Source organism: Electrona antarctica (assembly GCF_951216825.1).
Source record: "Electrona antarctica genome assembly, chromosome: 14".
In the NCBI taxonomy this organism is placed as follows: Eukaryota; Metazoa; Chordata; class Actinopteri; order Myctophiformes; family Myctophidae; genus Electrona; species Electrona antarctica.
Genome location: NC_136795.1, coordinates 48,161,725 through 48,183,059, shown reverse-complemented (window position 1 = coordinate 48,183,059; position 21,335 = coordinate 48,161,725). Strand labels below are relative to the sequence as shown.

At 44.0% G+C, this 21,335-nt stretch overlaps 1 protein-coding gene across 1 annotated transcript in view; it reads left to right on the top strand.

Moving 5' to 3' along the window:
- Window positions 1-3,296, top strand: part of tbc1d16 (TBC1 domain family, member 16) — a 110,049-nt gene extending 106,753 nt beyond the window's left edge. Inside the window, exon 14 of the mRNA XM_079520939.1 lies at window positions 2,073-3,296. Within this exon, the coding sequence (XP_079377065.1) occupies window positions 2,073-2,360 (288 nt within the window). The 3' untranslated portion in view covers window positions 2,361-3,296. The remainder of the gene's footprint in view (window positions 1-2,072) is intronic.
- Window positions 3,297-21,335: the final 18,039 nt, after the last annotated feature.

Sequence of the window (21,335 nt, the reverse complement as noted above, 5' to 3'; positions counted from 1 at the left end):
GTAGTTCACCCAAAAAAAAGTACGTAGGCTATTTTCTATCAATTAGATGATTTCTATCAACTGCACTCCCCCTGAAGCCTTGAATTCATTAAATATAGTCCTTTAACAAGAGCTTGTGACTACATAATAAACATGGGTTATTTTTGACCATTTCCGTAAAAAAAATTGTTTTGTGGACTTACAAGGTCTCCACCCAACAAGGCGATAATGCGTTATGGTGATGTGATGTGAGTCGACATTACCATCATTCATTGTGAGTCAGTGTAGCGCAGTGCTCTCTCTCTCTCTCTCTCTCTCTCTCTCTCTCTCTCTCCGGCTACTAATGCTTGATAGACTGTAGCCTCACAGCGGCCTTGAGATGCTGAATGGATGCTGCCCTGCCATGCCCACATTTATGAGCTGTGTGCGTGTGTGTGTGTGTGTGTGCGCCTGCCTGCCTGCCTGCCTGGCTGCCTGCGTGCTTGCTTGCAAATTCATGGAGATTTTTTTAGTTTTTGTCACATTCCATTCCAATTCGATGGACCGGCTGTGTTTGCGGTGCCGGTCAAGTTTGGGTGAACTACTCCCTTTAAGGGTTGAAAATGGCATTCATGAAATCCTCATCCTTTTAATGTTGATGTGATGTCCCCTCCCACAAGAATAGTAACGTGTGCGTGCGTGTGTACATGCACTTCCTCATGTTTATGCATTGCTGTGTCAGGTACAGTGAAACACTACGGTGCTGCTGGTGTTGGCATGCTGCTGCTGCTGCTGCTGTTGTGACGGGGTTTTGCATGTGTAGTTCTGTTGCGACGGGGTTGTGCGCCTGACATTTTGCATACACGTGTAGTTCTGTTGCGACGGGGTTGTGCGCCTGACATTTTGCATACATGTGTGGTTCTGTTGCGACGGGGTTGTGCGCCTGACATTTTGCATACATGTGTAGTTCTGTTGCGACGGGGTTGTGCGCCTGACATTTTGCATACATGTGTAGTTCTGTTGCGACGGGGTTGTGCGCCTGACATTTTGCATGTGTAGTTCTGTTGCGACAGGGTTGTGCGCCTGACATTTTGCATACATGTGTGGTTCTGTTGCGACGGGGTTGTGCGCCTGACATTTTGCATGTGTAGTTCTGTTGCGACAGGGTTGTGCGCCTGACATTTTGCATACATGTGTAGTTCTGTTGCGACGGGGTTGTGCGCCTGACATTTTGCATACATGTGTGGTTCTGTTGCGACGGGGTTGTGCGCCTGACATTTTGCATACATGTGTAGTTCTGGAGAGAAGACGAGCTTATTACTCCAGAGGTCGTATAACGCATCAGTGACTTTTGCCGTTGTGACCTTATCTTAAATCCTACGTCGGCTGCACTATTTGCTGCTTTGCATTTATGGTGACTGTAAATAGAAGACATGTTCTTTTCTCTTTTCTTGTTTGGTTTGGTCTGGTTTGGTCTGGTCTGGTCTGGTCTGGTCTGGTCTGGTTTGGTTTGGTCTGGTTTGGTTTGGTCTGGTCTGGTCTGGTCTGGTTTGGTCTGGTTTGGTTTGCTTTGGTTTGGTCTGGTCTGGTTTGGTTTGGTCTGGTCTGGTCTGGTCTGGTCTGGTCTGGTTTGGTCAAGTAACGGTGACACCACCGGAGCCAGACTATAGTCTAGATTAGAACAACACCACCAGTTTTAACCCATTTAGAACTGACAGTTTTCATTTTTAAAATCTTCTAAATCCTGAAATATTTCTGAAATACCTTTGTTTCTGGATCAGTCGGTGCTCAATATTTCATGTCAAGGACCCCAAAAATGATATGTATTTGGCCGCCGACCCCCATCTGAAAATATGTTGTTCTTAGAACGTTTCTGCTTTTGGAAGGTTTTACCCCTTCATTGATGTTTTTTTTATTTTTATTTTTACACTTTAGTTTTGTTTTGTGAGATTCTTTTTTTTCCCTGCATTTTATTTGTTTGTTTATCCATAGTGTATCTAACTATAACATCAGTACTTTTTTGTTTTTTGTTTTGTTTTTTCCCAAAAAAAGGAAAATCAATAAACAGGAAAAAAGAATGCAATTCTCCCTTGTTGTGTGTGTTCCTGCTATAGGCACGCAGCCTGCTGTACCAGTTCCGCCTGCTACCCAGGATCCCTTGCAGCCTCCACGACCTGTGCCGGCTGTGCGGGCCGGGCATGTGGGACAGCCGCTACATCCCCACCGTGGAGTGTTCGGGCGAGCACATCGACTCCCAGAGCTGCCCCTATGGAGGCACCTCCACCCCGCAGCCCTCACCCTCGCCCTCGCCCACCCCCCAGCCCTCCTCCACCACCCCTCCGCCCGTGGGCAAGAAGGCCTCCAAGGCCCGGGACATTTTCACCTTCCGGAAACAGTCGTGAAGTGAGTGTGTTGAGTGACTGAGGCCGGCGGAGGATGTGTGTGTGTGTGTGTGTGTGTGTGCGTGTGGGGGGGATGTCGCTCAACGGCCTTACCCGTTTCGCCATCGCCATCTTAAGGAGAACTTTAAGGCTCTTTTCCGCTATGAGAACTTCTAAGTGAACCTGTCGCGCCTGTGGCTTGCGTTGCTTTCCGTTCGTATGCTTAAAATGTTTTGTGATAAAAATAGCAAATCTACAAGCTCATAACGTATCGCACATTTGCAATTTTTCGCTTCCTTAAGTTCCTTTGAGTTTCTTTTTTTTGTATGACACATCTCCACCTCCAGGGGTGGTTTACGGGTTACAATGTAAACAGAAACAAAGATCTATCTATATATATATCCCTAGTCTAAAACTAAAACATTTCAGATGACTAAAATAGGACTGAAAGTAAATGAAAAAAATAATTCAAAAGACTATGACTGAAACTAAATAAATGTTTGCTGTGGGACATCAACACTAGTCTGAAGGAGCAATGCATTGTGCTTTTTAGAAGTGGGAAAAGAGCCATTTGATTGTTTGGCGTGGCGTGGCTTGGCGTGGCGTGGCTTGGTGTGGCGTGGCGCGGTGAAGCGTGGCGCGGCCACCACCCTGCCTCACCAGAATGTATTCGGACATTCGGAAGTGATTGTCGTGTGACTTCTCTCCGCATTATGGGCATTTACCCATAATGCTCTGCTGCTGGACGGGAATAACCTAGAGCTTTTTTTTTTTCTTTTTTTCTTCTAATATATAAAGAAAGAAAAATGTTTTTCCTGCTGGAGGACAATGGACAATCATCCTCCATTCTGCTGCTCCTCAACAAGACTTCAGGTTTTGTAGCCTGCGTGCTGCCTCCTCCCGCTGTAAAGTTGGCGCGCTTCCAACGTGGTCATGGGAAGGGGTTGGGGGGTCGGGTGGGGGGGGGGAGGGGAGGGGGCGACTAGACTGGACTGGATTCACGCAAGGGTTCAACACGGGACTTGATTCACTGAACATTATAGAAGTCGTCCACATGCTCACAATGGAATGTTTGTGTGAATAATCAAATTATGTGTGCATATCTCGACGTTTAGTGCACGGCACGGCCTGGGCCCCTTTTTTCATGAACACGAGATGAGGTCGGAGCTCCCCTTCGATATTTAAAACCAATTTTGACCCTGGGAACGATTCTACAAAATAATGTCTTCTAAAATCCTGACAGTTTTCTGGAAAAAGCCCTATGTTTCTATGTCAGTGGTTCTCAAACGATTTCATGTCAAGGAACCCCAGAATTATATGTAATTGACCGCCGACCCCCACCTCAAAATATGTTGTTCCAGGGACCTCCCCCCCAGAAGCAAAGATTTGAGTTAAAAATGTTGGCTGTGAAAGAATATATATTCCAAATTCCAAAGTTTTTTCAAAAACAGCAGATCTACAAGCTCGTAGCACGGCACTCGGTGCAGCGCTACGAGCTTGTAGATCTGCTATTTTTCACTAGCAGGGGCTGAGACCGACTCACAAATAGGTTTATGAGATGAATTATTTGGTGCATTGGAGTTTCGTTTGATTTATTATTTCCTTTCGTTGGTTTGTTTCTCTTACTACTTTTTGTATTTTTTTTTTCTTCCGGTCAGCAATGTGTGTACGTTTGCGTTTAAACTTCAGCACTTACAGAATATTTAGCGATATTATACGGCTATAATCCTTGCATGAGCAATTTGTCACGTATTATAAGAGAGTACAACTTGTTTAGCTGAAGAAAACACCCACAGTCCACAGTCCAGAAACGGAGGTCAAAAAAATGTATTGTTGTTTTTGTTTTGTTTTTTTACACCACAAAATGCTCACATCAGAATATATATATATATATATATATATATATATATATATATATATTTAGGGATTTAGGGATTTTAGCCGTTTTTGACAGGGGGGGCGGGGGCATTCGAACATGGGGGGATTTATATTTTTGTATTATTTACTATAGTCCTACTAGACCCCAGGAAATTACATCTGGCCACACAGATTCTACTGAATGTGAAGGGGGTGACAAACTGACATGATGACTTGAACCAAACAACACATTATGGCAGCCCCTAACTGTACCTCCTTCACATTTAATAGATCCTATGTGATCTTTTGTGGCCAGATGTAATTTCCTGGGGTCTAGTAGGACTATAGTAAATAATAAAAAAATAAATCGCTATAAAATGTTGTAAAAAAAAAATACATATTTAGCCCCATGCACAAACAGCTAAAATCCCTAAAACGAGAGAAAGCAGCAAATGAAACACTCATCTTTTACTTTCTCTAATAACCTAAAACATGAACCTTGGTTGAAAAAAACAAAAGTTGTCCTTTAAGGACCCCTACATGTGTTGGCCCACGGACCCCATCTGAGAATAATTTGTTCCCACACCCCACACACACACTTTTGGTCCAAATATTTCCAAAAATAGTATAGGTCCACAATCCACAATCTCACGACGCTTTGCGATGTATACAGAATTATAACACAAGGGTTAAAGTGGCTTTAGCTGATGACCCCCCCTAGCTGGAAACTCAAAAAATGTTCACATTTTTGGAACAGTATCTTTATTTTATTTTCACACACCGTCAGAGCTGGTATGAATGTGAATGTGGACTTGTCTTGTTTGAAGGTATAGTCCAACATGTTGCATTAAATCAAAATCACAACTTGCCTAGTTCCAAAAATATTCAACAATGTGTTTTATTGGGCAAAAAGATCTACAACCTCATAAAGTGTCGCAATGCGGTGCATCTTAATTGAGCTTATTGATCAGACATTGTTTTTTGTGCTATTTCTAGTATACATTGTGTGTGTGTGTGTGTGTGTGTGTGTGTGTGTGTGTGTGTGTGTGTGTGTGTGTGTGTGTGTGTGTGTGTGTGTGTGTGTGTGTGTGTGTGTGTGTGTGTGTGTGTGTGTGTGTGTGTGTGTGTGTGTGTGTGTGTGTGTGTGTGTGTGTGTGTGTGTGTGTGTGTGTGTGTGTGTGTGTGTGTGTGTGTGTGTGTGTGTGTGTGTGTGTGTGTGTGTGTGTGTGTGTGTGTGTGTGTGTGTGTGTGTGTGTGTGTGTGTGGGTAAACGGTGCCCCTGCTGTAGTGTTTACATGGCTGTATGAATGTGACACCACTGCTAGCCAAAGAACTGAACTACTACCCTGACCCATATCGGCCCTCCTGTCAGACTCATATCGGTCCTCCTGTCAGACCCATATCGGCCCTCCTGTTCTCAGCTCATTGTTTTTGGTCTGCTGTGTTTAATCAAGTCCTGGAAGGAAAGAAAGAAAAATCTACTGCAGTGTTATTGCTGTTGCTTTGTTCGTGTTGTTTGTTCTTTTTTAGGGATTCTTTTTTCTTTTTTTCCCCGTCTGCGGCAATCCTTTCCCTCTCACTTTGAGATGAATTCCAGTGTGGAGGACATGGCACAATGTCCACACCATGTCCACACAATGTCCACACAATGTCCACACAATGTCCACACACTGTCCACACACTGTCCACACAATGTACACACAATGTACAATGTACACAGAATGTCCACACAATGTCCACACAATGTACACACAATGTACACACAATGTCCACACAATGTACACACAATGTCCACTCACTGTCCACACACTGTCCACACAATGTCCACACAATGTCCACACACTATACACAATGTGCACACACTGTCCACACAATGTCCACACACTGTACACACTGTATACACACTGTCCACACACTGTACACACAATGTCCACACAATGTCCACACAATGTCCACACACTGTCCACACACTGTCCACACAATGTCCACACAATGTCCACACTGTATAAAAATGGTAAATGGTGCATTTATATAGCGCCTTTATCCAAGGCGCTTTACATAGATTGTGCATTACATTCACCCATTCACTCACACATTCATACACCGATTGCAGCGGAAGCCATGCAAGGTACCAACCAGCACATCGGGAGCAATTTGGGGTTCAGTGTCTTGCCCAAGGACAACTCGACATGTAGCCAGGAGGAGCCGGGATTCGAACCGCCGACCCATGGATCATTGGACGACCTGCTCTACCTCCTGAGCCACAGCCGCCCCGTATACACACTGTATACACACTGTACACACACTGTCCACACTGTCCACACAATGTCCAAGTGTGCGTGTGCACAAGGATTGTAGAATTTATTTTGAAGGACAATTTTCCTGGACCTCACAAGAGAAATGTTTGTGTTATCGTAAGATATTCAGGTTAGAAGTATATAATAAATATACAGGTTAGAACTATAGAATTATAGAATAAATATTCAGGTTAGATCTATTGAATTAGACATTTTCTACTAGAGGTTATGTTTAGGGTAAGTTCACAACGTGTCGCCACTGTGAACCGGTGGCCATCTTGCTTCGGGACTACAGTACGGTATGGTCTATGGCAGCTCAAACAAACAGTCATAACTCGCTCAAATTTACAAACGATTTACAAACGGGTTGGTTTATTACAAACGTTGTCAACGTGGCTATGATTCAGGACGCTTATTTTTTTACATGAACCCGAGGTTCATGTAAAAAGGTAAGATGGCCGCCACGTAGCAACGTCTCTCTCCATTGGCCAGAGCGCGGGTGAGCCATCTAGCTTTCTTATATCTATGGTCCTCACGAGTATAGTAATGCAAACTGCGCGCGCGCGCTGCAGTGACCTCCAAACATCTGGTAATGAGTTGGGGAGCAGCCTGTAGAAGGCCTCCTCCTGACCAATCTACTTAATTATACCACTCATCATGCTGGGAACGAGAGAGAGAGCACCGCTCATCATAGAGAGAGAGAGAGAGCACCATGCACTCATCACACAGAGAGAGAGAGAGAGCAAGCAATACTTTGGACCTATGAGTCTCTACGGCAGAACCTGGCTAAGAGAGAGAGCACCGCTCATCATAGAGAGAGAGAGAGAGCACCGCTCATCATAGAGAGAGAGAGAGAGAGAGAGCACCGCTCATCATAGAGAGAGAGAGAGCACCGCTCATCATAGAGAGAGAGAGAGAGCACCGCTCATCATAGAGAGAGAGAGAGAGCACCGCTCATCATAGAGAGAGAGAGAGAGCACCGCTCATCATAGAGAGAGAGAGAGCACCGCTCATCATAGAGAGAGAGAGAGAGCACCGCTCATCATAGAGAGAGAGAGAGCACCGCTCATCATAGAGAGAGAGAGAGCACCGCTCATCATAGAGAGAGAGAGAGAGCACCGCTCATCATAGAGAGAGAGAGAGAGCACCGCTCATCATAGAGAGAGAGAGAGCACCGCTCATCATAGAGAGAGAGAGAGCACCGCTCATCATAGAGAGAGAGAGAGAGCACCGCTCATCATAGAGAGAGAGCACCGCTCATCATAGAGAGAGAGAGAGCACCGCTCATCATAGAGAGAGAGAGAGCACCGCTCATCATAGAGAGAGAGAGAGAGCACCGCTCATCATAGAGAGAGAGCACCGCTCATCATAGAGAGAGAGAGAGAGCACCGCTCATCATAGAGAGAGAGCACCGCTCATCATAGAGAGAGAGAGAGAGCACCGCTCATCATAGAGAGAGAGCACCGCTCATCATAGAGAAAGAGAGAGCACCGCTCATCATAGAGAGAGAGAGAGAGCACCGCTCATCATAGAGAGAGAGAGAGAGAGCACCGCTCATCATAGAGAGAGAGAGAGCACCGCTCATCATAGAGAGAGAGAGAGAGCACCGCTCATCATAGAGAGAGAGAGAGAGAGCACCGCTCATCATAGAGAGAGAGCACCGCTCATCATAGAGAGAGAGAGAGAGCACCGCTCATCATAGAGAGAGAGAGAGAGCACCGCTCATCATAGAGAGAGAGAGAGAGCACCGCTCATCATAGAGAGAGAGAGAGCACCGCTCATCATAGAGAGAGAGAGAGCACCGCTCATCATAGAGAGAGAGAGAGAGAGAGAGCACCGCTCATCATAGAGAGAGAGAGAGCACCGCTCATCATAGAGAGAGAGCATTCAGAGCAATACTTTGGACCTATGAGTCTCTACGGCAGAACCTGGCTCAGAGAGAGAGAGGGAGAGAGAGAAAGAGAGACACTCATAAAGGGAACAAGAGAGAGAGAGAGAGAGACACTCATAAAGGGAACGAGAGAGAGAGAGAGCAGTACTTTTTTCCATACACTGCAGAGGCACAGCGCATCGCTGTCGGGTGGACGCAAAACCCTTATTTTTCTAGAAATCGTGGACAAAAAGAAAGAGTGTATAGTTTTATTCAGTGACTTTGTTAAAGCTGCATTATATGTAACTTTCTTTTACCGTTTTAACCATTGTGCTAATGGAGCGGGCCTGCTTGCTCAGGGGAGAAATTGAATGTTGACCATCAGGTCCTTTGACACGATCTAAAATGTCTCCAATAAGAGCAGAAAACAAAAGACAACCACTCCAATTGTATAAGTTCTATTGTAAGAACATCACTCATCACTGGTCAATGGTCGCCCTGGTATCGTTTTGAGTCTCTTTCTGCATTCTGTGGATGTATGTAATTATTGTATTGCTGTTTTTACATGAGTCGCGCTGAATATATCCGCTAAATGCCTATAAATTGTGAATTGAATTCATAAATTAGGCCAGTGGGATTTCAAGCCTTTTCATATCAAGGACCATTACTTATTCTTGCATTTGAGCCACGGAACCTGCACCATTTGATGAGATTTAGCCTCTCGGACCCAAAACTTTTGAAATTTTGTGTTTGTCGTTGGATGAGATTCTAAAGGTCTTAATGTAATAAGGGTCCATTTGGTTACCAACTCTCATTTTAGTTGGGGACCACCTGGAACCCCCCTCAAGGACCACTGGTTGAAAACCACTGAATTAGGCCCATTCATTTATCTTTTTAATGTTTTATCCCACAATTTTGTAACCCACTTTTTCACCCAGTGTCAATTATCTAATGTGATCCTGGGCGCTACACTTCCTCTGCCAACCTGGGCGGGCAGCGGACTGACCTCATGCTTCCTTCTATGCATGAGGAGTCCAAGCTGCTTCTTTTCACTTGACAGGGGAGAGTTTCCCTGGCCAGACGTAGCGCGTGGAAGGAACACGTTATTCCGACCAGTTCCTTTCCCCTCCATCAGGCTGGCCAGGGGGAGGCAGTTTAGAGACCAGGATTACTGCATGTTTTTGTGAGGGTACCTACCCTAGGGGACACGAGGAGAACATGCAAACTCCACACAGAAAGGCCCTTTGGCCAACCCCGCCTCGGGTATGGGCACTGATGACACGGAGGAGGGAACAGTGCCCTCAGCGTCCCCAGCGGGAATCGAACCCAGGACCTTCTAAATTAATTTCTGAAGAAAAAAAGATTATAATAAATAATATAAAAGAGAGCCCTATACCACCATCATATGGTCTCTGTCGGGTGGAAACTTCATGTTTAAACATTGTACTTTTCAGGATTGAAAAGCAGCAGAGGTATAGCAGATCTATAAAGCAAAAAGTTGAAACATGGAAATATCCATGGAAGGATTATAATACGACCCCGTTATTTAGGATATTTATAATACGACCCCGTTATTTAGGATATTTATAATACGACCCCGTTATTTAGGATATTTATAATACGACCCCGTTATTTAGGATATTTATAATCTTCACTAATAATAATGTGCCATTTCATCATGATTATTAGTGAGGACCTATTATATGAAGATAGGTTGAAAAGTGGTGAAGTGGTCCTTTAAGAGTGATGACAGACAGGGAAGTGGGAGGGGGAGAAGGGGAGAGGCACGCAGCAAAGGTCGTCATGAACGGGACTTGAACACGCGACACGCTGTCAGGACAGAGCCTATTATGTGGCACGATGCGCCTGGACCACTTGGCCAGCAGCAGTGGTGTAAAGTAACTTAGTATTTTTACTTAAGTACTGTAATTAAGTACAATTTTGAGGTATTTGTACTTTACTTGAGTATTTCCAATTTCCAGTACTTTTACTTCTACTCCACTACATCTCAGAGCCAAAATGTGTACTTTTACTGCACTACAATTATTTGAAAACTTGAGTTACTATTGTAGTTACTTTGGCGATTTTTATTTATTTATTAGAAAACATACATTAACCACTTCAACCCTATACATTTCGGCCATTTGAAAATAGCCGATCTACAAGCTCACAATGCGTCGCGTTGCGACGCATTGTGAGCTTGTAGATTTTCTACACATTTTCAATTTGTGAAATGTGACATTCTGCAATATGAATACTTTTACTTTTAGTACTTTAAGTAAATTTTGATACCCGATACTTTTGTACATTTACTCAAGTACATTCTCAAATCTGTACTTTTACTTGTAACGAAGTAGTTCTAAATTGCAGTATTGGTACTTTTACTTAAGTAAAACAATTGTTCCACCACTTGGCCAGCGGGCACCCCAAGGGGCCAGTGAGGCTATTCAACGTTGAAGCTCTGGGCCCTAGTGGTAGGAGGAGGGACTACAGGCGGACCCGTGGATTCATGACCGGGAAACCCCGTGCAGCTGGGCTTTAACATTGTGTCGCGACGTAGGACCATCACTCCAACGTCACCCCGGACCTCAAATTTGAGGTCCGGAGGAGGGACTTCCGGCAGTCTTCCGGGTGCTTCAAAACGCCACTGAGCAACTTCCACTGACATGAATAGCTGGGGGGGGGGGGGGGGGGCGGAGCTTCGCGCCAGTTCAGTCTCTATCCTTTTATATACTCTATGGGGCACCCCCAAGTCTTATGTTCAGCACAATAGGGAGTATATAGTTGAACTTGAAATGTTGGAGTGATACTGAGACAATTTACAATTTACAATTTACAATTTACAATTTAGGCATTTAGCAGACGCTCTTAATCCAGAGCGACTTACATTAAGCAAAAACAAAAAAGCATGGCATACATCACATGTATAAAAAGTAGTTATCATGAATCATGCGTAAACTAAGAACGTAACAGTGGAGTATCTATGTAAACTATACATACTATACTATATAATATATTATACATGTGTACTATAAAGTGCTATGACTACATAAAGTGCAATTCTAGAGCTGTCTACATAACAAGCTATAAGTCTGTTTAAAATACTATCTAAGTCTACATAATGTGCTATCCAAGGGGCTAGGCTAGGGCAAGTGCTACGGGCCATGGTGGAGTCTGAAGAGGTGGGTTTTCAGACTACGGCGGAAGATTGGGAGTGAGGCTGCAGCTCTGACTGCAATGGGAAGTGCATTCCATAGTTTTGGAGCCAGAAGGGAGAAGAGTCTGGGACGTGTGGAGCGTTGTCCCGGCGTTTTTAGTGAAGGTACCTCCAGCTTCCCTGCGTTGGCTGATCTGAGTGAGCGGGAGGGTTTGTAGGGTACGATCATACTTGTGAGATATGGGGGGGCCATGCCTTTGGTTGCTTTGAATGCCAGCATCAGAGTTTTGTATTCTGTGCGGGCCGCGACCGGGAGCCAATGGAGCGAGCGGAGAAGGGGGGAGACGTGTGAGAATTTTGGCTGGTTGAAGACCAAGCGTGCTGCGGCATTTTGGATCAGTTGGAGGGGCTTAAGTGCACATGCCGGTAGGCCAGTAAGGAGGGAGTTGCAATAGTCAAGTTTTGACAAGACTGTTGTCTGGATTAGGAGCTGGGCTGACTCCTGGGTGAGGAACGGTCTAATTCGTCGTATGTTGTAGAGTGTAAACCTACAGGATCTAGTGACAGCTGTGATGTGTGTTTTGAACGAGAGCTGACTGTCCAGGACAACACCAAGGTTCCTGGCTGTCGGGACAGACTTTACCAGGGCGTTGTCTACAGACAACAGTGATATGACCAAAAGGAGATGGATGGTGGAGGGAAAGACTATTTCACATCAGGCCTAATGGGCCCCACACAGCGAGCTGCATGCGTCGTATGGCCTGTGTGTGATTTGTAAATCCCAGCTGTGATGATGAGGGCCTGTATGCCGGGCCGGCCCTGGTGCACCTCCTCTTTGAAACGTCTCCCACGAGAGATTGTGAATGACAAATACCTCCTCAAATCACCGCTAAAAGGTAACAGTAGGACCTTAAAATTGCCCTTCCTGTGTGTGTGTGTGTGTGTGTGTGTGTGTGTGTGTGTGTGTGTGTGTGTGTGTGTGTGTGTGTGTGTGTGTGTGTGTGTGTGTGTGTGTGTGTGTGTGTGTGTGTGTGTGTCTCTCTCTCTCTCTCTCTCTCTCTCTCTCTCTCTCTCTCTCTCTCTCTCTCTCTCTCTCTCTCTCTCTCTCTCTCTCTCTGTAGTAATGACATGCATTACTGGGTCTGTTCCTCCAGTAGTTATCGTGTGCAGCTGCCTGCTAAAAATGCAGAGAGAGAGAGAGAGAGAGAGAGAGAGAGAGAGAACCCAGAACTGCTGCACAAAATGGAACGTAATTGGGTTGCGTGTGTGTGCGTGCGCAGTGTGCACATGTGTGTGTAAATGCCATTATGATAATGATTGCATATGCAATTTCTATTAAAATGTTTATTAAAATCATGAAACTGTATCCACAAACTGTTATAGTCACTATCTCTACATTAATCACCACCCCTGTTTGTTTTTTGATTTCCCATTAATTAAGACCCGAGGCCAATTCTACACACATTCTAAATCAGTATGTCTTTTTTTTTGTCCAGAAGAGAAGATTTGTGTTAAATAAATTTGACATTATTCAAAAAGAAAAACACTTTCAAGAAAAGAAATTTAGAACCACTGTTCTACAGTATAAATGGTAAATGGTGCATTTATATAGCGCCTTTATCCAAGGCGCTTTACAGAGATAGTGCATTACATTCACACACACATTCACACACCGATGGCAGCGGAAACCATGCAAGGCACCAACCAGCACATCAGGAGCAATTAGGGGTTCAGAGTCTTGCTCAAGGACACTTCGACACTAACTCTGGGAGAGCCCGGGGTTTGAACTGGCGACCTTGCGGTTACCATCCGGCCACTCTACCCGTGGGCCGCCACTGTTCTATAAATCCTAAGAATTGCACCCAATTTTAACTAGAACTGTACTCTGTCGAGTGCCTACTTGCTTGTTGCACACAAGTAGGCCATAAATGGCCTACTAGTGCCCAAGCAGAGCGGGCAAGTACTGTCGACCGCTACGTCACCGGCTTTCGATGGTGACATACAGTATATGTCGATCAGTGTCGGGTGGATTAAAGGAAATGCCTCATTATGTATATGTAATTTGTAAGTTGATTAGTGGTATAATGTGGTTACTTTGCGCATGCCCCGTTGGATGCGTATGTATCGTGCCAGCATATGACGTCAGGTATAACTGGTATAACTAGCTCTCAATGATGACGTAATAAAGATGTGGATTAAAGGACCCAATGCCAGGGTGTAATTGGTTTTCGATGGTGACGTAATGACGATATGTTTCAGTGTCGGGAGGATTAAAGGTAATGCCCCTATGTATACAGTATACATGTATGTAATCTGACACCACTGCCATATCAAGCACAAGTAGTCATTACGTCATACGCTGGCACGGCGCATACACATCAAACGGCGACATACGCATCGAAGCACTGGACGAAAACTATTACTTAGTAATAAGTAATAAGTGGATGTAGAGATCCTTCCTTGAGCTATAGCAGAGACATGGCCAAAGCATTTCCGGGGGTCCCATGCAGCCAAAAAACGCTGAGAACCCCTGCTCTACAGCACTAGAGTACAGCCTATAGGTCTGGCCCAGTGTGGGAGATACGAGGTTTCTGCCTGACAACAACGATATAATACAATAATTTACGTCTTGTTTTACCAGGGTTTTAAACAGTGTTATTTTCGTCGACTAAAACTAAGACGAAAAATGTTCGTCGACTACCTTTTTTCACTGACGAAAACTAAATAAACTAAGCTATGCTGACTAAAAGTGAGACTAAACATATTGACAATTTCGTCAACAAATAAAAACTAGACTAAAATGTTAGGGAGGGACTATAGTGGACAAGAGATCCAGTATAAATAAAAGACAAGTCATTTCACACTTGGTTTCATGCTGAAAATAGCCGATCTACAAGCTCACAACGCGTCGCAGCGTGACACGTTGTGAGCTTGTAGATCGGCTATTTTCAGCAAGTGTAAAAATAGTCATCACATTACATTTTAGTCGACTAAAGCAACTGCAAATTTAGTCGACTATAAAATCTAACACTACAACATTCCAGATGACAAAAATGTGACTAAAACTAAATTAAGTTTCATTCCAAAGACTAGGACTAAAACCAAAATAGAAATGTGCTGCCAAAAACAACACTGGTTTTAAAATGGACCCAAATAGACACGGAGCATGCGATTGCATGCATGCAGGGCCCACTTGAAAATGTCAAGTGTTCGCGGCCCACAGGTTGAGAACCACTGCACTAGAGCAGGGGTTCTCAACGTTTTTGGCCGGGGACCCCCGAAAATGCTTTGGCAATGTCTCGGGACCCCCGCCCCGCCCCCTCCCGACTCCCGAAATTGACTGCTACAATAACCTTAAACCATTTTGGGCGGGAACCCCTTTTGGTGTTTTAAGCATTGTTATAATTTAGCTATTGAAAAATAGCAGATCTACAAGCTCATAGCGCGCCACCGAGTGGCGCGCTACGAGCTTGTAGGTCTGCTATTTTTGAAAAATCGTAAAAAAAAAATAAAAAAATATATATATATATATATTTTTTTTGAAAATAATTTGGGGACCCCCTCAAATAATTTGGCGACCCCCCGAGGGGTCGCGACCCACGGGTTGAGAACCACTGCACTAGAGAGACCCTGCAGAGCAGCATGAGAAGAGACTACTTGTCTTGAGTACAACTCTGTCATGACTGAACAGTCCGTGGATCAAAGAGCCATTGTGTGTGTGATGACTTTCAGGTGGATTTCTACGTGATCTCGTCATCCTCACACACTGTTGTTGTTGTTCCTGGAGTTTAAACACTATATGGGCAGTATTATGCGTGTCTTAAGTACCAGGTCCCCGTACCACTGGTTGACAATTTTGTATTAATTAATGAAAAAATTAAAAACCCAATTTTTCGCACGTTCCCTAGTCAAAATATGGCCCTTGAGGAAAATGAATTGGGGAACCCTGGCATAAGTTAATACAATATAAATGATACAATTGGAGTGGTTGTAGATTGTCTCCCTGCTCTTCTATTGAGACATTTAGTTCGTAGCCAATCAGGTCATCATGTCACCGAGACACAGGATCTGACACGACCTTTGACCTGATAGGTCAAGATTCAATGTATCCCCTGAGCGAGCAGGCATGAGGCTCTATTGACTCAATGGTAAAATCATTTCAGCGCTGGCGTATAAGAGGAAATGTACAGCTTTAAGTACAGTACTTGAGTAAATGTACTTATTTTAGTTTGCTGTCAGAGACAGCTGTTTGGATTAGGGTGTGTGTGTGTACGTGCGTGCTTGTGCGTGCGTGTATGCGCGTGTGTGCGTGCGTGCGTGCGTGCGTGCGTGCGTGCGTGCGTGCGTGCGTGCGTGCGTGCGTGCGTGCGTGCGTGCCAGGTGGCCGGGTCCTCCAACGCAGTCAGGAAAACACTTGATCTGTGAGGGTTGCCAGGTTTGCCTTGTTCCCGCTGGGAGGAGTGGCTCTTCCAGTAAACATGCCGTATCGCCTGTCGGGTGGAAATTAACCTTCTAGGCCTGTGGGGAAAAACAGAAGACAACCTCTTCCAAATATGCCATATCCAATCCACCTGATTTATAAAGCACATTTAAAACGGAGTTGAATCAAAGTGCTGAATCAAAGTGCTGTACAGATCAGTACCAAAACAAGAAATACTAGTAAAAATACTAACAATACTAAAATACCAAAGGGCAGAAACAACAATACGTAGGCCTAATAAACAGGGCAACACAAAGACGTAATGCAGTGGAAACTAGAGCATTAAGCAACTAGTCGACTAGTAAATCCACTAGTCGACCTTGTTGGAAAAAAGAAAAAAGTTTATTTTTTTTATTTTTCCCCTGATTTTGTAGGCTTCAAGATCAGGTAGATTATAGTTATAGTCACCAATGTACACAGTTTTTAAACTAGTCAACTAGTAAAAATGACTAGAAGTGAATGCCCTAGTGGAAACAACAGCAACTCTTAGGGCAGATTCACACTATGGTCCCGAATGTGCACTCGGGACCATTTGGCCAAGCACGTGCACACATAGACATCAAAGAGGGCTTCAGCCCCTGCCCTTTTACCCGTCTGTAAAACAACTGCCCTCTACAGACCTGCATGAATGCAGAATTTACTAATGGTGAAAGAAATGGAAATACCACTCCTTTCCATGCCATGCAGGAAGGCAGCATTCAGGAGAATTCCTTTTTTTTCTCCTGAACTTGAACGCAGCATTTTTGCGTTGAACAAATCCGTTTAGAAATCCAGGTCGTAAATACACCGCATCTCCACTAGCTAAAGAGTGCATGGGTGCATGAGGCCCGAAAATAGCAGATCTACAAGCTCTCAACGCGTCGCAACGCAACGCAAGCTCTAACATGACTTGAATAGCTACGTAAGTACAAGTATAACACCACTGATAAATGCTAATGCTCCGCAAGGACGTCGTTTGTTTTGACCTTCTTGTTTAAATATTTGTAAAGCCCCGGAGACAGACTTAAAATAGTTTTCACTTTACATTGTTACTGTGTGTGTGTGTGTGCGTGTGCGTGTGCGTGTGCGTGTGCGTGTGCGTGCGTGCGTGCGTGCGTATATTTTTCTTCTTTTTTTAACTTTTGTTTGTGACACTCTTGTATGATGAAGTAATAGGCCGGACCAAAGTGCTTCACAGGAGATACGAGGTTTTGATCGACTGATTGAATAATGTACATTAGTCATGTAAACAACACCAGTTAGGAAGGCTATAACACACACCAACGTCCTCCTGGGGACTTGTTTGTTTCCGTGCCAGACATGCAGTGACGCTGCAGTATTGAATGAGTCAACTCATTCAAAACAGTTCCTCGGAAGAAGGAAGGAACACGAATTACTAGGACAAATACCTCTCTTTCCATGGAACCGTCTCCTCTTGCTTCCTTCCAAGAAACTCTTCCAACCGACAAAACAATATCCTTTTTTTTTTTTTAAATGTATTTATTTTTCTCGAATGCTTTGTAGATGTGTGTGTTTTTCTTTTTTTTAAACAGTCTCATTTTGTCTTTCCATTCAGCTGTGGGCCCTTAGACTTCACGTATCTGTGACCTGGTTGATGAATGCAAGAAGTGCTTGGGACGACTATAATCACTTTGAAAAGCAAAATGAGTTGTACATTACTCCTAACCCAAACCATAAGATCACCCGGGGCCATGGTCCTCGTTCTCTCTCTCTCTGTGTGTGTGTGTGTGTGTGTGTGTGTGTGTGTGTGTGTGTGTGTGTGTGTGTGTGTGTGTGTGTGTGTGTGTGTGTGTGTGCGTGTGCGTGTGTGTGTGTGCTTGTGTGTGTGCGCTTGTGTGTGTGCGCTTGTGTGTGCGTGTGCATGCGCGTGCACGTGCGTGCGTGCGTGCGTGCGCGCACTCGCTATACTTGTGAGGGCCAAATGTCCCCACAAGTATAGCAGATTTTTGAGAAAGCATCTTTGTGAGGACATTTTCCCTGATCCTCACTACAATTTGTATGTTGTTTAGAAGTGTACGCACTACAATTAGTAACAGATTGAGGTTGTGGTTCAGGGTTATATGGACAGATTACACTTAGAGGTTATATACGCTTAGAGGTTGGGGGTCTATAAGCCTGATTTCAACGTATAGCTGCGCCGTACCACCCGGCGTTGCTCACCGAAAATAACATAATCTACAAGCGACGGAAACATTGTGTGAGCTTGTAAATCGGTTATTTCCGGCTTTAAGGTTGCGTTTAAAAAAATGACAAAGTTGTAAAATAAGGGACACCCAGGATATTTCCGTCCTAAAATTGTTGATGTCCTCACAAGTATAGTAATCCAAACGTGCGCGCGTGCGTGCGTGCGTGCGTGCGTGCGTGCGTGCGTGCGTGCGTGGTGCAGTGTGTGTGGGTGCACACGGACCCTCTGATGTGGGAGTCTAGCGAGCCTGCCTGTAATTACAGCCCATTAAGCCCCTGATTGATAGCCCATCTCTGGCCTAATGCGTTTCAAGAGCACCAAACCAGATAAAGGCAAAATGACAATAAACACATAAATGAATAAAATGCCATTCCTCATTACTCATAACTTCAGGCCTCCGCCGAGACTCTCTTTTTCGGTAACTCGTATACAGGTCTCTTATTCAGTGTTGATTTCGTCGACTAAAACTATGACGAAAAGTGTTCGTCGACTACCTTTTTTCCACTGAGGAAAACTAAATGGAGACTAGATTAAAACTAAGCTATGATGACTAAAACTAAGACTTAAATATATTGACAATTTTGGCGACAAATACAAACTAGACTATAATGTTCGGAAGGGACTAGTGGACAAGAGATCCAGTATGAGTCATTTTGCACTTTGTTGTATGCTGAAAATAGCAGATCTACAAGCTTGTAGATCGGCTATTTTCAGCGAGTGTAAAATCAAGTCATTGCGATGGCATCAATGCCCGCCAAAATACATTTTAGTCGACTAAGTCAACTGTAGATTTAGTCGACTAAAATCTCATGACATTTAGTCAACTAAAACTAGACTAACACTAACACATTCCAGGTGACTAAAATGTGACTAAGACTAAATTAAAACTATTCAAGAGACTATTTGACTAAAACTAAAATCAAAATTTGCTGCCAAAAACAACACTGCTCTTATTGTCGCTAAAGTATAAACCCTCGGAGAAAAACGACTGTCAGATATGGAGATGTTTGTCTAGAAGACACTGTCTGCATGGGCCCAATGCCTACATACCACTACGGTGTTGATTTTGACAAGATTTTATAGTTTTAGTCATTGTCTTTTGAATCCAATTTAATTTAGTTTTAGTCGTATTTTTGTCATCTGAAAAGTTTATTTTTAGGTTTCAGTAGAGTATTTTAGTTGACTAAATATAAGTTTTGGCGGGCCTTGATGGCATCATAGCCTAATGGCTGATTTTAAACTTGGTTGTGTGCTAAAAAAATAGCCGATCTACAAGCTCACAACGTGTCGCAACACATCGCCTTGTGAGCTTGTAGTTCTGCTATTTTCAGAGCGCAATCAAACCTCAATCTTTTAATTCTGCTGGATTTATTCTTCCACTAGTCCCTCCCTAACATTTTTCTCTAGTTTATATTTGTTGACACAATTGACAATGTATGTCGTCTTAGTTTTAGTTTTAGTTTTAGTCATCATAGCTTAGTTATTATTTAGAATTTCGTCAGTGTAAAATGATAGTTGACATTTTATATTATTTTTTTTTGTTTTAGTCGACAAAATGTACACTGAGGCAGGGCCGGTTGGCACCTAGGTGGCGCTATAAGCGAGATCTGTAGAGTGCCCCTGTAGAGTTATAAGTCGAATTTTAGGATATCTGGCGTGGTTTTGGTACGGTTCTATACCCATCTATCCTCGTGAAGGATTTAATACATTTTATTAACTTACCATTTTTTGTTGAGTGATGCTTGGAGTTGGACTCTGTTGGAGTCATGCCTGGTAAATATATATGCACTGTCTGCAGAATTAAAAAGTAAAAGCCACGATGGATGCAGATCGCCACCGCCGGACTAATTTAATTAATTCCACCCGGCATTTTGAAAATACTTTGTGTAAAACGCGATCATGATAACTTGTGGTCCGTTGAAAAAAAGCTTGTTTTGACGGACAAAGGGAAAAAAGGAGCCTTAAGTTTACTTGGGAAATCCAATCCATTTTTTTTGTTTCTTTTTCCTTCCGGTTGAACCAGGGCCGGAAGGGTCGGCTGTTAAGCCTGTCTCCTAGGCAACGCGCAGCACGTAGAGCAGGGTCCCCCAATTAATTTTCCTCAAGGGCCATATTTTGACTAGGGAACAAGGCTGGGGGCCGAGTCCGCACACGCGAAGAATTGTTTTTTTTATTTTTTCATTAATTAATTAATAATTGTTCTCAACCAGGGGTCCGGGGACCACCAGTGGTCCTTGAGGGGGTGCCCAGTTTGACATGCATACGCTACTGACCCCCATTTAATGCCATTTATATCTGGGACACCCCCCCAAAACAAAACAAAAAACTTTTTTTTTCTTTTTTTTTAAAAGTTCTTCCAGTGGCCACAAGGGGGCGCTTCGCGGGCCGCAAATGGCCCGCGGGCCGCCTATTGGGCAACCCTCCTCGCGTCACCAGGCTTTCCACCTCGGAGTTATAGTCGTCCGTTGGTTTGTATCATGTTGTTCTGTAAAAGTGGTGGTATTAGGGGCTTGTTTGTTTGTGTGTGCCTCGACAGGGCGGGCGGTATAGTTTCTGCTATCTGCGCGCTGGTTGTGGTGGGTTGGTCTGGGCCGAAAATGACCGGGCCGAATTTTTGTCCCAATCCAGCCCTGCTGGAGTGGATGGTAATTGACATCATGTTGTAGTCAGATTTGTAGTCAGATCAGGCAGTAAACCAACAAGGCGGAATAAGAAAGTATACCCATTCATAATACTGATTCCTGCCTTTTGTTTGTTTCCTGCCAGATGACTACAAATCATTGACTACAACATGACGAAAGTTATAACATCCGCTCCCGACCGGACAGTGGCGTGCACAGACATTTAGAGGGGCAGGTGATCAAGTGAAAAAAAGGGCCCCTTGTGCAGCGCGTGGAACCGGCCGGTTGCCTTAATAGTGTGAGATTTATAGATTTTGGGGCCTAAATAATATATTAGAAGCTTTTTTTTATATCAAGAATTGATCAATGTCACCTGCATGATCCACATACTGTACAGTGTACAGTGTACAATTTTATTTATTTATTTTTGCTGCTCTAGCACCCGCTAGTGTCTATCTGTGCACGCCACTGCGACCGGATCATAAACACGAAATGGAACGCTGCCCAGGCTACCTTCCGGGAGGAACAA